The sequence below is a fragment of the Schistocerca gregaria genome, chromosome X, assembly GCF_023897955.1.
Source record: "Schistocerca gregaria isolate iqSchGreg1 chromosome X, iqSchGreg1.2, whole genome shotgun sequence".
Classification (NCBI taxonomy): Eukaryota; Metazoa; Arthropoda; class Insecta; order Orthoptera; family Acrididae; genus Schistocerca; species Schistocerca gregaria.
In genome coordinates this window covers 144755856-144772435 of record NC_064931.1, presented here as the reverse complement: position 1 = coordinate 144772435, position 16580 = coordinate 144755856, and the positions used below count along the sequence as shown (strand labels likewise).

Sequence of the window (16580 nt, the reverse complement as noted above, 5' to 3'; positions counted from 1 at the left end):
CACTTTCGTCATGCTTGGCTTCCCAGGTCCCCAGACCTCAGTCCGTGCGATTATTGGCTTTGGGGTTACCTGAAGTCGCAAGTGTGTCGTGATCGATCGACATCTCTAGGGATGCTGAAAGACAACATCCGACGCCAATGCCTCACCATAACTCCGGACATGCTTTACAGTGCTGTTAAAAACATTCTTCCTCGACTACAGCTATTGTTGAGGAATGATGGTGGACATATTGAGCATTTCCTGTAAAGAACATCATCTTATGCTTAGTCTTACTTTGTTATGCTAATTATTGCTATTCTGATCAGATGAAGCGCCATCTGTCGGACATTTTTGAACTTTTGTATTTTTTTGGTTCTAATAAAACCCCATGTCATTCCAAGCATGTGTGTCAATTTGTACCTCTCTATCTACATTATTCCATGATTTATTCAGTTTTCAAATTTATACTGACTTTTTGATCACCCGGTACTTTTAGTAGCTCAGTGAGACTGTTAATAGGCAGTGAAGCTTATTATAGAGAGACAGTACACTGAGAGACAACATTTTCAGTTTTTAAACACTCACAAAAAATGTACAGTAGTTATTAGGGGAGAGTGTTGTATCTGGCTACACTTTTCAGATTTTCGCCTCAAGTCAGCTCTGTAATAGAAATTTAATACAATTTTAGATTCCATTTTTAAATGGTTGAATTCAATTTATGGTTGCTGCAATCTTTTTCTGAAATTACAAAAATCACTCCGGAAAAGTAAGGTTTTTGCAAATACGAAGAAACGGTTCCAAGGTACAAACTTTGTCACTTACCTAGAAACAAATATTCTGCTCAAATTAGTCGTGTAACATTGAGAAAACCTTGTCAAAACTATATTTAATGGTCTCTCTTTTATGTTATTGATCTAATATACATCACCAATTGGTAAGTGAAATCAAATAAAGAAGAAGTATTATTAAAAATTAGTTAGAAGTTAAAAACATTTTGAAATAAAGGCCATTGGCAAAGAAAAAAATCAATTTTCATGAAGGGGGAAACTGTTAAGAAATTAAATAAAAGCAGTTCATGAGACCTTCCGTTTCAAGGTACAAGATGGCGCACGACAGAGGAAGAAGGTTTTAACCGTCCCCACGTTATGTACCAAGTTGTAAAAATATACAGAATTTTACTCACCATAAAACGTTCTAACTAAAGAATTAACAATATTCTCCAAATAGCTTTAATGTATTATACAGCACTTACGTATGTAAGTATGTAAGTATTTCCAAACGCTGCACAAAACACTTGTCTCTCAACAACAAAAATAGTAGAAAATGCCGCAAACTGCTTAATAGCGGTCTCTAGTGAGTGTTTCTGCATATGATTTTAAAGTCGCTCACTAGAATATAAGGCCAAACAAGAACCGTCATGTTGTACTAGGTACACTATCTTCCATGTACAAAACTCTCCGCTACAGATAGTTGCTGCCCTTACCACAACAAAACTAAGAAGAGTGCGCATAACTACTTCAAACGCGAGATGACTTTCATTTAAGCCTGATATGAAAAAGGAAGAGGTTGTATTAGTAGGTACTTTTTGTTGATGAACGTGGGATCTCCTTGTCTCTCTTTCGCATTTCACTTATCTTGCGCTGTAGAAATGTGAACGTTACTTTAAAGTTTGGAAAAATAACAAACAGAAGAATATAAAAATTCGCAATGTGGTTTTTGCATGGTATCCGCGACAAGCAGAATTGGTCCTTAACATCGGTTAGACGTCTCGCTCTCACTTATGAGGCTCTTTGACAGGGAAGGATCACCGAGCCCAGGAGCAGTGGAAACGAGTTTCACAAGTATGTTTCGTTGTAATGATTTTGAGTGGCTGCAACGCATCTACGGAGGAGTTACCTAGCGAAAGGTTTGGGACACAAAGAGTAGAACTAACTGGTGATATTGAACGTTACAGGTTTACTTGACCCACGGAAGAGCGGCACTGAGATGCCTCTGCCAAACAAATTGTGAATTATAGAGTAATCTCGTAGATGTAGATGGATCCGCTATAGCGTACTTATAAAGTTAAGTGAAACGGTATTAAATGAGGAATCTAGGCATATACTACACCCCCCCCCCCCCCCTCTAGGTATCATGAACGCAAAATTTGTCTAACCATACCGGTCACAGAGGCATTTAAACAATCTTTCTTCTCGTGCTCCATATGGCTACGGAATGGTACAATGTGAAGTACTCTCTGCCATGCACTTCGCAATGGTTTTCAGAGTATGGATGTAGACGTAGACGTGCGTCCCGACCTTGAGAGCTGCAAGTTAGTCGAGAATCCTTATGGAGTGAGAATAACTGCAAAGAAGCTCAAATATGATCTGCACGATTGCTGGCATAAATTAATTTTGTCGCTGACAGTGCATTACACAGATGGTCAGAAGATACTAAATGAAGCAATATATAGTGAATCGTTTTTTTCGACCTGCATTAGAAAATACAACGTGAGAACTAATACCTGATCTGGTCCTAGCTAACCTGCAACGTTTTAAGATATATGAATTTATACTATTTGCAGTGTCTGTGTTTACTAGGCAGATACAGGGGATCCAGTATCAGAATCAGAATTTAAGAGAGCTTTGGAAGACTTAAGATCAAATAAGGCAGAAGGGATGGATAACATTCCATCAGAATTTCTAAAACCATGGGAGGAAGTGGTAACAAAACTACTATTTACGTTGGTGTGTAGAATGTACGAGTCTGGCGAAATACCATCTGATTTTCTGGAAATAATCATCTGCACAATTCCGAAGACTGCAAGAGCTGACAAGTGCGAAAATTATCGCACAATCAGCTTGACAGCTCATGCATCCAAGTTGCTTACAAGAATAATATACAGAACAGTGGAAAAGAAAACTGAGGATGTGTTAGATGACGGTCAGCTTGGCTTGGGAAAAGGTAAAGGTACCAGAGGGTCAGTTCTGACGTTACGGTTGATAATGGAAGCAAGACTAAAGAAAAATGAAGACACATTCATAGGATTTGTCGACCTGGAAAATGCGTTCGACAATATGAAATGGTGCATATATTCGATATTCTGAGAAAAATAGGGGTAAGCTATAGGTGAGACGGTTAATACGTAACACGTAAAAGAGCCAAGAGGGAATAATAAAAGTGGACGACCAAGAAAGAAGTGCCCGGATTAAAAAGTGTGTAAGATATGGATGTAGTCTTTAACCCCATACTGTTCAATCTGTACATAGAAGAAGCAGTTCTGGAATTAAAACATAGATCGAGGAGTGGAATTAAAATTCAAGGTAAAAGTACATTAATTATAGGGTTCGCTGATGACATTGTTATCCTGAGTGAAAGTGAAGAAGTATTACATGATCTGATGAATGGAATGAACAGTCTGAGTGTAGAATAGAATACGTGTTAAGAGTAACAGAAAGATGAAGCTAATGAGAAGTAGCAGAAATGAGAACAGCGAGGAACGTAACATCAGGATTGGTGGTCACGAAGTTAATGTTAAACAATTCTGCTACCTAGACAGCAAAATAACAAATAGCGGGCGGAGTAAGGAGGACATCAAAAGCAGACTAGCACTGGCAAAAAGGGCATTCCTGGCCATGAGAAGTCTACTAGTATCAAACATATGCCTTAATTTGAGGAAGAAACTGCTGAGAATTTACGTTTGGAGCACAGCATCGTATGGTAGTGCAACATAGACTGTGGAGAAACCGGAACAGAAGAGAATCGAAACATTTCAGATGTGACGCTACAGACGAATGTTGAAAATTAGGTGGACAGATAAGGTAAGGAATGAGGAGGTTCTGCGCAGAATCGGAGAGGAAAGGAATATGTGGAAAATACTGACAAGGAGAAGGGAGAGGATGGTAGGGCACCTGTTATGACATCAGGAAACGACTTCCATGGTACTAGAGGGAGCTGTAGAGGGCAAAAACTGTAGAGTAAGACAGAGGGTGGAATTCATCGAGCAGATAATTGAGAACGTAGTTTGCAAATGCTACTCTGAGATTAAGAGGTTGGCACAGGAGAGGAATTCGTGGCGGGTCGCATCAAAGCTGTCACCAGATTGATGACTCAAAAAAATGTAGTGTGCTTCAGGCATGTGTAAGTGTATGCATGCATGCCTGTCTGGAGGACATTGCGATGTAGACCGTTAAACACAGACACTGCAAATCGTATTTACATGTCACGACAATAACAAGTAAGTCTGTTCGTGTGCAGGAATCGCAGCGATTGTGCGAGTGCAGGACTTGGACACAGGGTGACATATGGAGGTTTCGATCAGTCGTAGAAGCGTTGCTGGATACGCAGGTGGTTAAGGTCCGGTATAAATTTTCAGATGCCGCCAATAAATTTCACAGCTGGAGTCTCATCGTATTCGCTATTGCGAACACATTTCTTTTGGATAAATGTGGATGCGTCTTTACGTGATCCGCGCACTAAAAACGACTGCTCGGAACCGTGTCGTACTTCTGCTACCGGATGGTAATCCTGAAATGCTTTCAAGATGAGGTGTTAGGGAGGATGCCAGACTGTTAAACGTATTAATTCATCGTAATACGGAACGCCGTGCTGGATCCCAATGATCTCGTATCACGAGCAGTCGAGATGACAGGCATCTTATCCGCATGGCTGTAACGGATCGTGCAGCCACGTCTCCATCCCTGAGTCAACAGATGGGGACGTTTGCAAGACAACAACCATCTGCACGAACAATTCGACGGCGTCTGGAGCAGCATGGACTATCAGCCCGGAGACCATGGCTGCGGTTACCCTTGACGCTGCATCAGAGGCAGGAGCGCCTGCGATGGTGTACTCAACGAAAAACCTGGGAGCACAAATGGCAAAACGTCATTTTTTCGGATGAATCCCCCAGGTTCTGTTTACAGCATCATGATGGTCGCATCAGTGTTTGGCGACATCGCGCTGAACGCACATTGGAAGCGTGTATTCGTCATCGCCATACTGGCGTATCACCCGGCGTGATGGTATGGGGTGCCATTGGTTACACGTCTCGGTCACCTCTTGTTCGCATTGACGGCACTTTGAACTGTGGACGTTACATTTCAGATGTTTTACGACTCATGGCTCTACCCTTCATTGGATCTCTGCGAAACCCGACATTTCAGCAGGATAATGCGCGACCGCATGTTGCAGGACCTGTACGGGCCTTTCTGGATACAGAAAATGTTCGACTGCTGCCCTGGCCAGCACATTATCCAGATGTTTCACCAATTGAAAACGTCTGGTGAATCGTGGCCGAGCAACTGGCTCGTCACAATACGCCAGTCACTACTCTTGATGAACTGTGGCATCATGTTGAAGCTGTTTGGGCAGCTGTACCTGTACACGCCATCCAAGCTCTGTTTGCCTCAATGCCCAGGCGTATCAAGGCCGTTATTACGGCCAGAAGTGGTTGTTCTGGGTACTGATTTCTCATTATCTATGCACCCAAATTGCGTGAAAATGTAATCACATGTCAGTTGTAGTATAATATAATTGTCCAATGAATACCCGTTTTATCATCTGCATTTCTTCCTGATGTAGAAATTTTAATGGCCAGTAGTGTATAATAACAGATTTCGAACAAGAAACAGAACGGGGAACAAACAATACTCCACCTCCACGGAGAATTGATTCTCTGTCATCTAAGTTCTTAGACGTGTAAGTTAAACACTTGGGCAATGCTCCGATTAACGATGGTGTAACGCGTCGGTTGCATATATTAGGTAGATATAAGCTGTTAAGTTTCGGACGTCCTATGGAATATTTCTGTGTCTATTAGTGATTAATGGAACCTACGTAAAGACTTCCGGCCGTGATTGTTTTGAAAATTAAAACGTAGTGACCTAAGGCCCGTCAGGCAGGTTACTATTGAACGTCCCTTCTCTTAGAATAATATGACGACCTTTTACAAAAGGGAGAGTATTTATTGGTATTGTGTAGATGGTGAGAGTCTGTTATGTGTATGGAATGATGGTGATTATGGATTTAAAGAGAATAAACACCTGTGGTCTTCAGTCTCGTATTCACTCTGGAAGACAGAATCTGTGTACCCCACGTGTCGGCGTCTACAGTAAATCCCTTGAGCGTGTGTGAGAACGTTTTCTAAATCTTTGCATAGAGTGTATCTGAGGCGAGGCGTGGAAACAAGCCTGGTATTTATCTACTTGGATGTGGGAAACCGCCTAAGTAGCATGTCCAGGCAAGCCGGCTTAACAGCCCCCGTCGCTAATCGGCGAGGCGGATTCGATTCGGGTGAGAGTCGGCTCCCAGTATCTAGAAAGACGCGCGTTAACGCACTCGACTATTCAGACGTGTTTTTGTATGGAATGGAACGTAGGAAGGTGGTTTGAAACTGGTGCCGGCACATACCCTAATCCTATAGAATCAGCGGTATTAACGTCTCCTTCCCGATCTCGATATCAACAGTGTGACATGCTCTCACCACGTAAGAGTCCGCGTCCGGTAGCTGAGTGGTCAGCGTGACAGGATATCAATCCTCAGGGTCGGGTTCGATTCCCGGCTGGGTAGGAGATTTTCTCCATTCAGGGACTGGGTGTTGTGTTGTCCTAATCATTATCATTTCAGCAAGTCGCTGAAGTGGCGTCAAATCGAAAGACTTGCACCTGGCGAACGGTCTACCCGACCGCAGACCCTAGTCACACACGACCACGTAAGAAACTCCGGAGAGGTTTGCAGTGCAAGCCAGGACAGTAGCGCACAGTTCAGTGATCAAAAGTTGAGCGCCATCACGTCTAATTTGTCGGATGACTGAGTATCGGCTAAGAAGATTTCTTCCACTCTGAGTATTCAAACTAGTTAGGTCTGGGCCGAATGCAATAACGGATAAGCGTGTATTCTGTCTCGTTGGTTCTGTTCAAGCAGTTTTTACGTGCTAGACGTCAAGACAACAAAACATCACCTTTCTTATTCGTCGGCGCAGAGATTACTCTTGTTATAAAAGACACAATCGTAGTTTGAGAATACCAAGAGCCAGTGACAAGTTAACTATCAGATTCTTTTACAAACCAAATAATTGCCGACTCACAATGGCTCCTGAATGTTAAGGCAGTAATGGATGGCTACATTTGTTTTACAGAATTTATCAACATAATCGCTATAGTTTCTAGTTACGGTTAACCAGGAACTCATATATTACTACCTCACTGTCAGACCCCATGATACTAGACCTGCCCGCCTGCCTCATTGTTGGAGCCATGATATTCGTGTAACGGTCACTTATTATTTCCGCTCGTAAGTATGACGAGGAAATAAACGACTGAAGTCACTTGCCTTTGTTAATTTACATGTAATGTTATTGCACAGAAGCTGTAATAGCAGTAGTTTTGCATAGTTACAGGAATGAGGTGGTATAGAATAGCAATGCAATGATTTGTCGTTAGTTTTGCATTGTCTGAACATTGTGTCCTTTCAAAATTGTAAACACGTAAAAGTTAAGTGGAAAAGTATTTCGTGGTAATTCCACAGGGATGAGAAAGTAACTTTTTTAGCGATGTACATTTTTATAATCGACTTTGTATTAAAATCCGAATACATGTATCTAATCCTGACTAATACCTGTTCTGGTGGAAAAAACCTGATAAATTTTAGTTTGGAAAAGTAGCAACGTTACTTTTACGTTGTGCATTAGAGACTATGAAAGTTACAAAATCCAGACGCAGGACAACTGAAGGATAACAGGTGGACATTGTCTTCAGTTGACTCTGTCCTGGATGTTGCTTTACTGAAAGACCACAATACGTTATGAGAAATGTTTAAATATGATGCTTTTTTAATAGAGCCATCAGTTTTAACGAGTGTTGTAATTACACTGTAATCAAATGTCGAAATTTTCTTTACGTTCATTCAGCACGTCTTGACAATTAAATTTACCTAGTTCAAACTTTGTATTGGAATTTCAGTGCCGACGTATCATCTTCAAAACTCGATAAATGATGCAAATACACTGAGTTCAGGATCGCAGATACCGACAGTTGCGCAATTCAAACAAATGCTTATTATACTATCGATGTGCGTACGTGAGATACACATCGTCTGTTCCTAATGTTTCTCATCTGTTGCAGTTACAGTTAACTCCAGTGAAGGTTAGAGTTATAATAGTAATCAGCTAGAGATTTTTATTTAGAAGATAACGATGCGAATTTTGTGTGGTGATTAAGGAACAATGTGTTTTGTAGGGTCACGTTGGCTTGGGAAGACACATGATGGTTAGGAATATCGGAATAGAGCAAGGCGCCAATCGTAATTCACATGAATGTGCAAACTAAACAATTGTCTGGAAATCATCTCACAGTGATTAAATCATATGGTAAACTAGAAAACTATTCTAGCAAGAAATCTAAGAAAACGAGCGACATGTATTTTTAAGCAGTCATAATTTCGTAAGATGAAGCAAGCAGTTCTCATGCATATAACTGTACTGAAGTTTCTATGAGTTTCAAACGATTTTGTCAGCTATATTCATTTACATTTGGCGCAATGAGTTTTCTGGCTAAATGGGTGCACTTGATTCTACAATGTTCATCTCCACAGATGTTTCTTCTACAGCAGAGGCACTATTGGCTTTCAAGCATCGACACGCCCCATATTACCGAGAACCTCGCTGCAGTGCGAACAGTTCATTTTGTTTAACATGCAGTAGATATGATTGCGTTAAAGCACATGATAGCTGGCCCATTCTGAACACAAATTACGGAGGGACCTATGACGTTGTAAACCACATTTCGACTAAGCATAGTTGTTTGTATTCTTCAAAAACAGACTCGTTAGATAGTGCAACCTAACATTGCTAATTATCTCTAATAATCTGTCTTCCGTGTATCGTGTTCTCAGATGTACGTCGTAAGAACATCGCGAAACAAGCACAAAATGGATTGGTGATCACACAGTTCTTTTCATTACAAGTAACATTTGAGACAGTGTGTGGCACTGAGTTATAGTTCTCGACGGCAACTCCGTGAAATTCTCCATCATTCTCAAGTCGCAGAAGAGATGGCCCGCGAGGAAGTTTAAAATATGTCTTCCGTAACCGGAACTGGCTGCACGCATAGAATAGGCAGCTGCTTGCCGTACGTCGTCGTCGTAATCGCTGCCTAGGCAATTCATTATATCACGTGTAGTATCACTAGTAACCGAAGTAACGGCGAGCCTCTGTTTTGGCATACATACGTTAACTTGTGGTTACTGCAAAACGAACGTATGACGGAATGAACTCAAAGGATTGATTCAGTGATATCCCATCCACGAGAAAATGGAACTTAATGACACCTACAACCCCTACACCTCGACAGGGTTAGCTTATCTTTACTATTTACATCTCAGAGTGATATGCGGTAATATTGTGTTAGTCCACATCAGATCATCATCTGGACCCAAGGTGGACGGAGGAATCTACAGTTCGCCTAGGGCTGCTTGTCATCAGCGAGAATGATTCAACGAGACACCTGAGACCGCTTAAAACAATTAGTTTGGATTTGTGTCCCATTTCCTGCAAACAACGTAACTTTAAATGAATCATGACCTTCATTAACGTCATTTCGTGACTCTTGGCGCAGTTTTTTCCGAGCAGCAGTTTCATTTTTAAAGTAGGTTTGAGTTATAATGCGCTGAAAATAAGAGGCAATAAAGCTTACGTACACGTGTGTGTGTGTTTCTACATTTACTGAACGTTTCGTTACAAATTGTGGTAAGTGGTAAATATTAAGCGAGATAGACTAATAGCTAAGGGCAGGATGTGGAGATTTTGTATACTCAGTAAACATGTTTTCACGTAGTAACCACCGAACGAGGTGGCGCAGTGGTTAGACACTGGACTCGCATTCAAATGGTTCAAATGACTCTGAGCACTATGGGACTTAACATCTATGGTCATCAGTCCCCTAGAACTTAGAACTACTTAAACCTAACTAACCTAAGGACAGCACACAACACCCAGCCATCACGAGGCAGAGAAAATCCCTGACCCGCCGGGAAACGAACCCGGGAACCCGGGCGTGGAAGCGAGAACGCTACCGCACGACCACGAGACGCGGGCGGACTCGCATTCGGGAGGACGACGGTTCAATCCCGCGTCCGGCCATTCTGATTTGGTTTTCCGTCATTTCTCTAAATCGCTCCAGGCGAATGCCGGGATGGTTCCTTTCAAAGGACACGACCGACTTCCTTCCCCGTCCTTCCCTAATCCGATGAGACCGATGACCTCGCTCTCTGGTCCCCTTCCCCAAAAACAACCAACCAACCACATAGTAACGAGATTCATCAAGCCAGCATTTAAATTTTGATACAGCGTGTTTTTAACACTTATCACAAACCGATCATCACTACATACACGTATCAAGAATAAAAGTGAACGGTATTAAATTAGATATAAGCAAAAGAATGGCTGAAAGGAAAGTTGGGACCACGAGAAGGCCCCAAAATTAATGACAAAGTGAGCAAAATTGTCTCCGCTAAGCAGTGTGGACACGAGAGCAGAAGGTTTGGGTCACCTGGATGGTGGCGGCGGTGGCGGCTGCGAAGACCAAGAGTAGGAGCGCGGGCCGCATGCTGCAGCTGAGTGTCGGCGGCGCGCGCCGCCCGCCGGTTAAATCAACTCGGCCCCACTTTCTCCGCTCCGCCGCTGCCTCCAGCTTTGCTCCTGCGGCCTACATGACGAAACGCGCCCCTGGCTGCAGCCTTCCGGGAGCTGTGGAGCTGCTGAGAGCCTCTAGCAGGCCACTGGTCACTTAGGGTGGACAACACCTCCTGCCCAGTCGCCACGCACTTGGATATTACACCTCTGGTCATCAAATGTCCAAAACCGAGAAGGACAACAAATAACGAAATTTTAATTATTACGCGTATAAAGAGAGAGATCACTTAGAAGGAGACGTGCCCAGCAGTTGGATCGGCTTTTTGAAACCACCTGTACGGTATTATAGGGTTGGGTTGTTTGTGGAAGGAGACCAGACAGCGAGGTCATCGGTCTCATCGGATTAGGCAACGACGGGGAAGGAAGTCAGCCGTGCCCTTTCAAAGGAACCATCCCGGCATTTGCCTGGAGCGATTTAGGGAAATCACGGAAAACGTAAAACAGGATGGCCGGACGCGGGATTCAACCGTCCTCCTCCCTAATGCGAGTCCAGTGTGCTAGCCACTGCGCCACCTCGCTCGGTGTTATTATAGGTTAATGTCCCAGATATCACAGTGTGCACCCATTCATTCTGGTGGTTTGTTGGTTGGTTGGTTGTTTGGGGAAGGAGACCAGACAGCGTGGTCATCGGTCTCATCGGTGTACGGAAGGATGGGGAAGGAAGTCGGCCGTGCCCTTTCAGAGGAACCATCCCGGCATTTGCCTGCAGTGATTTAGGGAAATCACGGAAAACCTAAATCAGGATGGCCGGACGCGGGATTGAACCGTCGTCCTCTCGAATGCGAGTCCAGTGTCTTACCACTGCGCCACCTCGCTCGGTCATTCTGGTGGGCCCTCGTTCGCAAATAAACGTCGAAAAATTTTTAGAATTTCGCTTGACGCTCTATAGGTTTAAAAGAGATAAATCGTGAGGACAAGTTACGTAGTCTGAACAAATCAAAAACGCAAATGATTGTGTGTTCGTCAGGTGCTACAATTATTTTTATTTTTATATCTTCATCGAAATGACTTCGATCATCATTTTTAATCAATTAAAGGGTTTTAAAGTAATTTTATATTGCATTTCCTTGCTCACGTCATTTTAATCACCGTATTAACTTTTTCAATTCCTCTAATTTCTTCTTGCCGTCATTCTTTATCCAGGTTGTCTCTTCGTGCGTGTGAATTTAATTATATAATTATTTTCATTTTTATATCATAATATTTAAAGGAAATGTCGATTTATTGGTTATAAAACAAAAGACAAGACGATCTATTTATACATGGAATGATGTCAAAATGTAATTTTCGCTACAAGATGTACATTTTCTTGGATAGAAAACGCCATACAAACATTTACTACATAAATTATTATTGCAATATGGACAAAATAACGCAGACGAAGATTTAAACGAAAGTAGGAATTATGCGTAAAACAAAAAAATGTTCAAATTTGTGTGAAATCTTATGGGACTTAACTGCTAAGGTCATCAGTCCCTAAGCTTACACACTACTTAACCTAAATTATCCTAAGGACAAAGACACACACCCATGCCCGAGGGAGGACTCGAACCTCCGCCGGGATCAGCCACACAGTCCATAACTGCAGTACCCCAGACCGCTCGGCTAAACCCGCGCGGGCCGTAAAACAAATAGTTTAAGGAAACTGAAGAACAGAGATAATTAATAACGACTGCAATAACGTTATCGAAAATATAGATGCAGAAACGGAAGTAATTGAATCGGAGCTAATGTATGGAAATAATTAAAATCACTTGCACAAACACTACAGGTGGATAAGGAAACATAGGAAAAAAGGTGAGAGCAACAGAAAAAGTTACACGGTGATTTAAATCATGTGACAAAGGAGTAGAAACTTGAAAAAAATACATTTAACCGAATTACCTGAATAAAAACAATAATCAAAGCCATTCGATAATGATTTAAAAATAAAAAGTTTACAGAATTTCACCTGATATATATATATATATATATATGTCTATAGGAACCATCCTTGTACTCAAATGCAGGGGTAGGGGCAAAGTGGACAGCGGTCGCAACCCGAGGCCTGGCTACCATGTCCTGTTCCCACCGTCCGGGAACCAAGCAAAACGTAGGGAACGTGGAGTGGAGGTACAATGAACATCAATTCCTTATTTATTTATTTTCCTGTTTTTTTTAAAAAAATTATTTATTTATTTATTTTCCTGTTTTTTTAAAAAAAATTAACGTTAATGCCACCGAGAATAGAATTAAATCGGCGTCTCGAGGAGTAGGGCGCTGCAACGCGAGACAATCAACGTATAGTTTTTCCGAGAAGAACGTTCCGATGACAAGAGAATACATCGATTCCAAGGGGTCAACTCTTCACGACAGGAGCATCCCAACTCTGGGGTGCTTTAAGGAAGACACTGCAAAGGAAAGTGGAGAAAAATTGTCTGCATTTTGGATTGCGGACAACTGCACAATGGCGTTCATTAAGGAACTGCCAAACATCAAGGATACTTTTCTCGCCATCAGCAAACGAGTAGTGAGCTCGGTGTCCACAAATCCGCCTCATAGATGTCGTCTTCGCTTGCGGGAAGCATCTCGCATCCGGAAAGAGCAGCAGTTGAGTATGTATCTGATGAGGAGTCGTACGTACGGGTAATTAGGAACAACATCTGTGCACTAGTAAACAAACACCTCTTGCAGATCTGCACATCAGGCGATGCTCGTCTGCATTGTCACAAGCGACACAGAATGGAGTGTCTGCGAGTTGAATCCTGTGAAAGCGTGATCGGCATACTTGATTCCCATTGACAGTAAGGCATCGTGCAAACTGGACGTCAGTTTCAAGATGAGGAGCGCATACCGATCGCCAAACGGCACGCCGCTCGACGTGGCGATGCTTCCCCTCAACCACATTCGGTGACCTGTGTGGCTGAAAAAAGCCGTAGATCGCCTTCGTGGATACCAAGTGCGTTGGCATTATCGCTGTACGTACATATATAGCTCAGCTCGGAGAAAAAATGGCGGAAGTAAAAGACGGGCGGCGGGACGTCCGAAAGCGAGTGTAGGGCAAGGGCCTCCAGCAACAAGCTGGTAAGGCACGCCCGACAACGGCGCCACAACCCAATGTGAAAGCCAACGAAACGGCTATCGCTGTCATGCACATGATACAGACCTAAACTGCGCTTGCACCACGGGAGCGTGAGGGTCTCGTGCACTACTGGGCATTAAAATTGCTGCACCAAGAAATGCAGATGATAAACGGGTATTCATTGGACAAATATATTATACTGGAAATGATATGTGACTACATTTTCACGCAGTTTGGGTGCATAGATCCTGAGATATCAGTACCCAGAACAACCACCTCTGGCCGTAATAACGGCCTTGATACGCCTGGGCATTGAGGCAAACAGAGCTTGGATGGCGTGTACAGGTACAGGTGCCCATGCAGCTTCAACACGATACCACAGTTCATCAAGAGTAGTGACTGGCGTATTGTGACGAGCCTGTTGCTCGGCCACAATTCACCGGACGTTTTCAGTTGGTGAGAAATCTGGAGAATGTGCTGGCCAAGGCAGCATTCGAACATTTTCTGTATCCAGAATGGCCCGTACAGGACCTGCAACATGCGGTCGTGCATTATCCTGCTGAAATGTAGAGTTTCGCAGCGATCGAATGAAGGGTAGAGCCATGGGTCGTAACACATCTGAAATGTAACGTCCACTGTTCAAAATGCAGTCAACGCGAACGAGAGGTGACAGATACGTGTAACCAATGGCATCCCATGTTATCACTCCGGGTGATACGCCAGTATGGCGATGACGAATACACGCTTCCAATGTGCGTTCACCGCCATGTCGCCAAACACGGATGCGACCATCATGATGCTGTAAACAGAACCTGAATTCATCCGAAAAAATTACGTTTTGCCATTTGTGCACCCAGGTTCGTCGTTGAGTACACCATCGCAGGCGCTCTTGTCTCTCATGCAGCGTCAAGGGTAACTGCAGGCATGGTCTCCGAGCTGATAGTCCATGCTGCTGCAAACGTCGTCGAGATGTTCGTGCAGATGGTTGTTGTCTTGCAAACGTCCCCGTCTGTTGACTCAGGGATCGAAACGTGGTTGCACGATTCGTTACAGCCATGCGGATAAGATGCCCGTCATCTCGACTGCTAGTGATATGAGGCCGTTGGGATCCAGCACGGCATTCCGTATTACCCTCCTGAACCCACCGATTCCATATTGTGCTAAGAGTCATCGGATCTCGACCAACGCGAGCAGCAATGTCGCGACACGATAAACCGCAATTGCGATAGGCTACAATCCAACCTTTATAAAAGTCGGAAACGTGATAGTACGCATTTCTCCTCCTTACACGTGGCATCACAACAACGTTTCACCAGGCAACGCCGGTCAACTGCTGTTTGTGTATGAGAAGTCGGTTGGAAACTGTCCTCATGTCAGCACGTTGTAGGTGTCGCCACCGGCGCCAACCTCGTGTGAATGCTCTGAAAAGCTAATCATTTGCATACCACAGCATTTCTTCCTGACGCGTCTGTAGCACGTCATCTTCGTGGTGAAGCAATTTTTTGATCAGTACCGTATACTCATTTATTGATCGAAAAATAACGTATGTGTCTCAATGAAGTCATACCGGACTATACACAGATGAACCAGAATATTACACGGTCTAGTCACATTTATGTGGCACCGCCTATGTTCGACGTCAACGTACAATAATCACTCACAGCCTGCAGGTGGCAGCACTAGCAGTGGTGGGTATATAAAGCGTGGGGGGAGGGCATGGAGAAATGGAAGACAGTGCAGTCGTTGTCGTTATGGGGGAACGGAGGTATTTATCTGTTGTTGAAAAGGGCATAACCAATGGCTTTCAGGCCAAGGGTGGAAGCGTTTCCGAAACGGCTAAGTTTGTTAACTGTTCTCGGGGGTCAGTGGTTAAAGTATACTGTGTATGGTGAAACCATACAATCCAAAACCGTCGCTGAGGCAACTGGCGCACCACAGTCCACAGATGACAGGTGTGAACGACGCCTGTGTAGATGTGTACGGGTGAATAGACTTGCAGCTGTGAGCAACTGACCCTCCAGATGAACCAAGGACCAACCAACAGTATCTCTTCAACGACCATTCAGCGCACCACGCTCGGAACGAGCTTCTGCACCAAGTGCCTGGTTAATACACACACGTTGACTGCTGGAATCTGCACTCCACTACAGCAACTGGTCGTCCACTGAGTGTTGACAGTGGCCTTTTCAGACGAATCACGTTTTATGCTCCACTGGACAGTGGGTAGTTCCTTGGGCACCACGCCCACCCATGCATGCAGTTATTTTTCCTCGGCTCGATGGGATCCACCAGCAGGACAATGCAGCATGTCACACAGCTTGCATTGTAGGTGCTTGATAGATGCGAACCAGCACCAGTTTACCATACTCCCTGGTTACCAAACTCCCGGATTTAAACCCAATCTAGAATATGTGGGACCACCTCTAGTGTACTGTTCACGTCACAGATCCTAAACCAAGGAATCTCGAGTGCCTGGCCATGGCACTGGAGTCGGAATGGCTCCGCAACCCTATTGATACCATCCACAACCTCATTTCCCCTCTTCCTGCACGTCTCGCTACGGTCCGCGCTCCGAAAGTTGTTATTCGGGCTTTTGCCACATTAATGAGACTGGACAGTGTAAGATCACCTCATTAATAGCGTGTTTCTTCGACTTTAGAACACAATACAGCTACGCAGGATGATGGTTTCTGTGCATCCCAGATTTATCCCATCAGGTTCAGATAAGGTGAATTTGGTGGCCAAGATGAGTTCATCTTAATGCTCTTCAAACTACACTACTGGCCATTAAAATTGGTAAACTAAGAAGAAATGCAGATGATAAAGGGGTATTCATTGGACAAATATGTTGTACTAGAACTGACATGTGAT

General features: G+C 43.6%; 1 protein-coding gene across 1 annotated transcript in view; it reads right to left on the bottom strand.

Annotated features, from left to right (window-relative positions):
- Positions 1-10572, bottom strand: part of LOC126299067 (uncharacterized) — a 63772-nt gene extending 53200 nt beyond the window's left edge. The window contains exon 1 of the mRNA XM_049990736.1: positions 10506-10572. Coding sequence (XP_049846693.1) covers positions 10506-10562 — 57 coding nt within the window. The 5' untranslated portion in view covers positions 10563-10572. The remainder of the gene's footprint in view (positions 1-10505) is intronic.
- Between the last annotated feature and the right edge of the window lie 6008 nt (positions 10573-16580).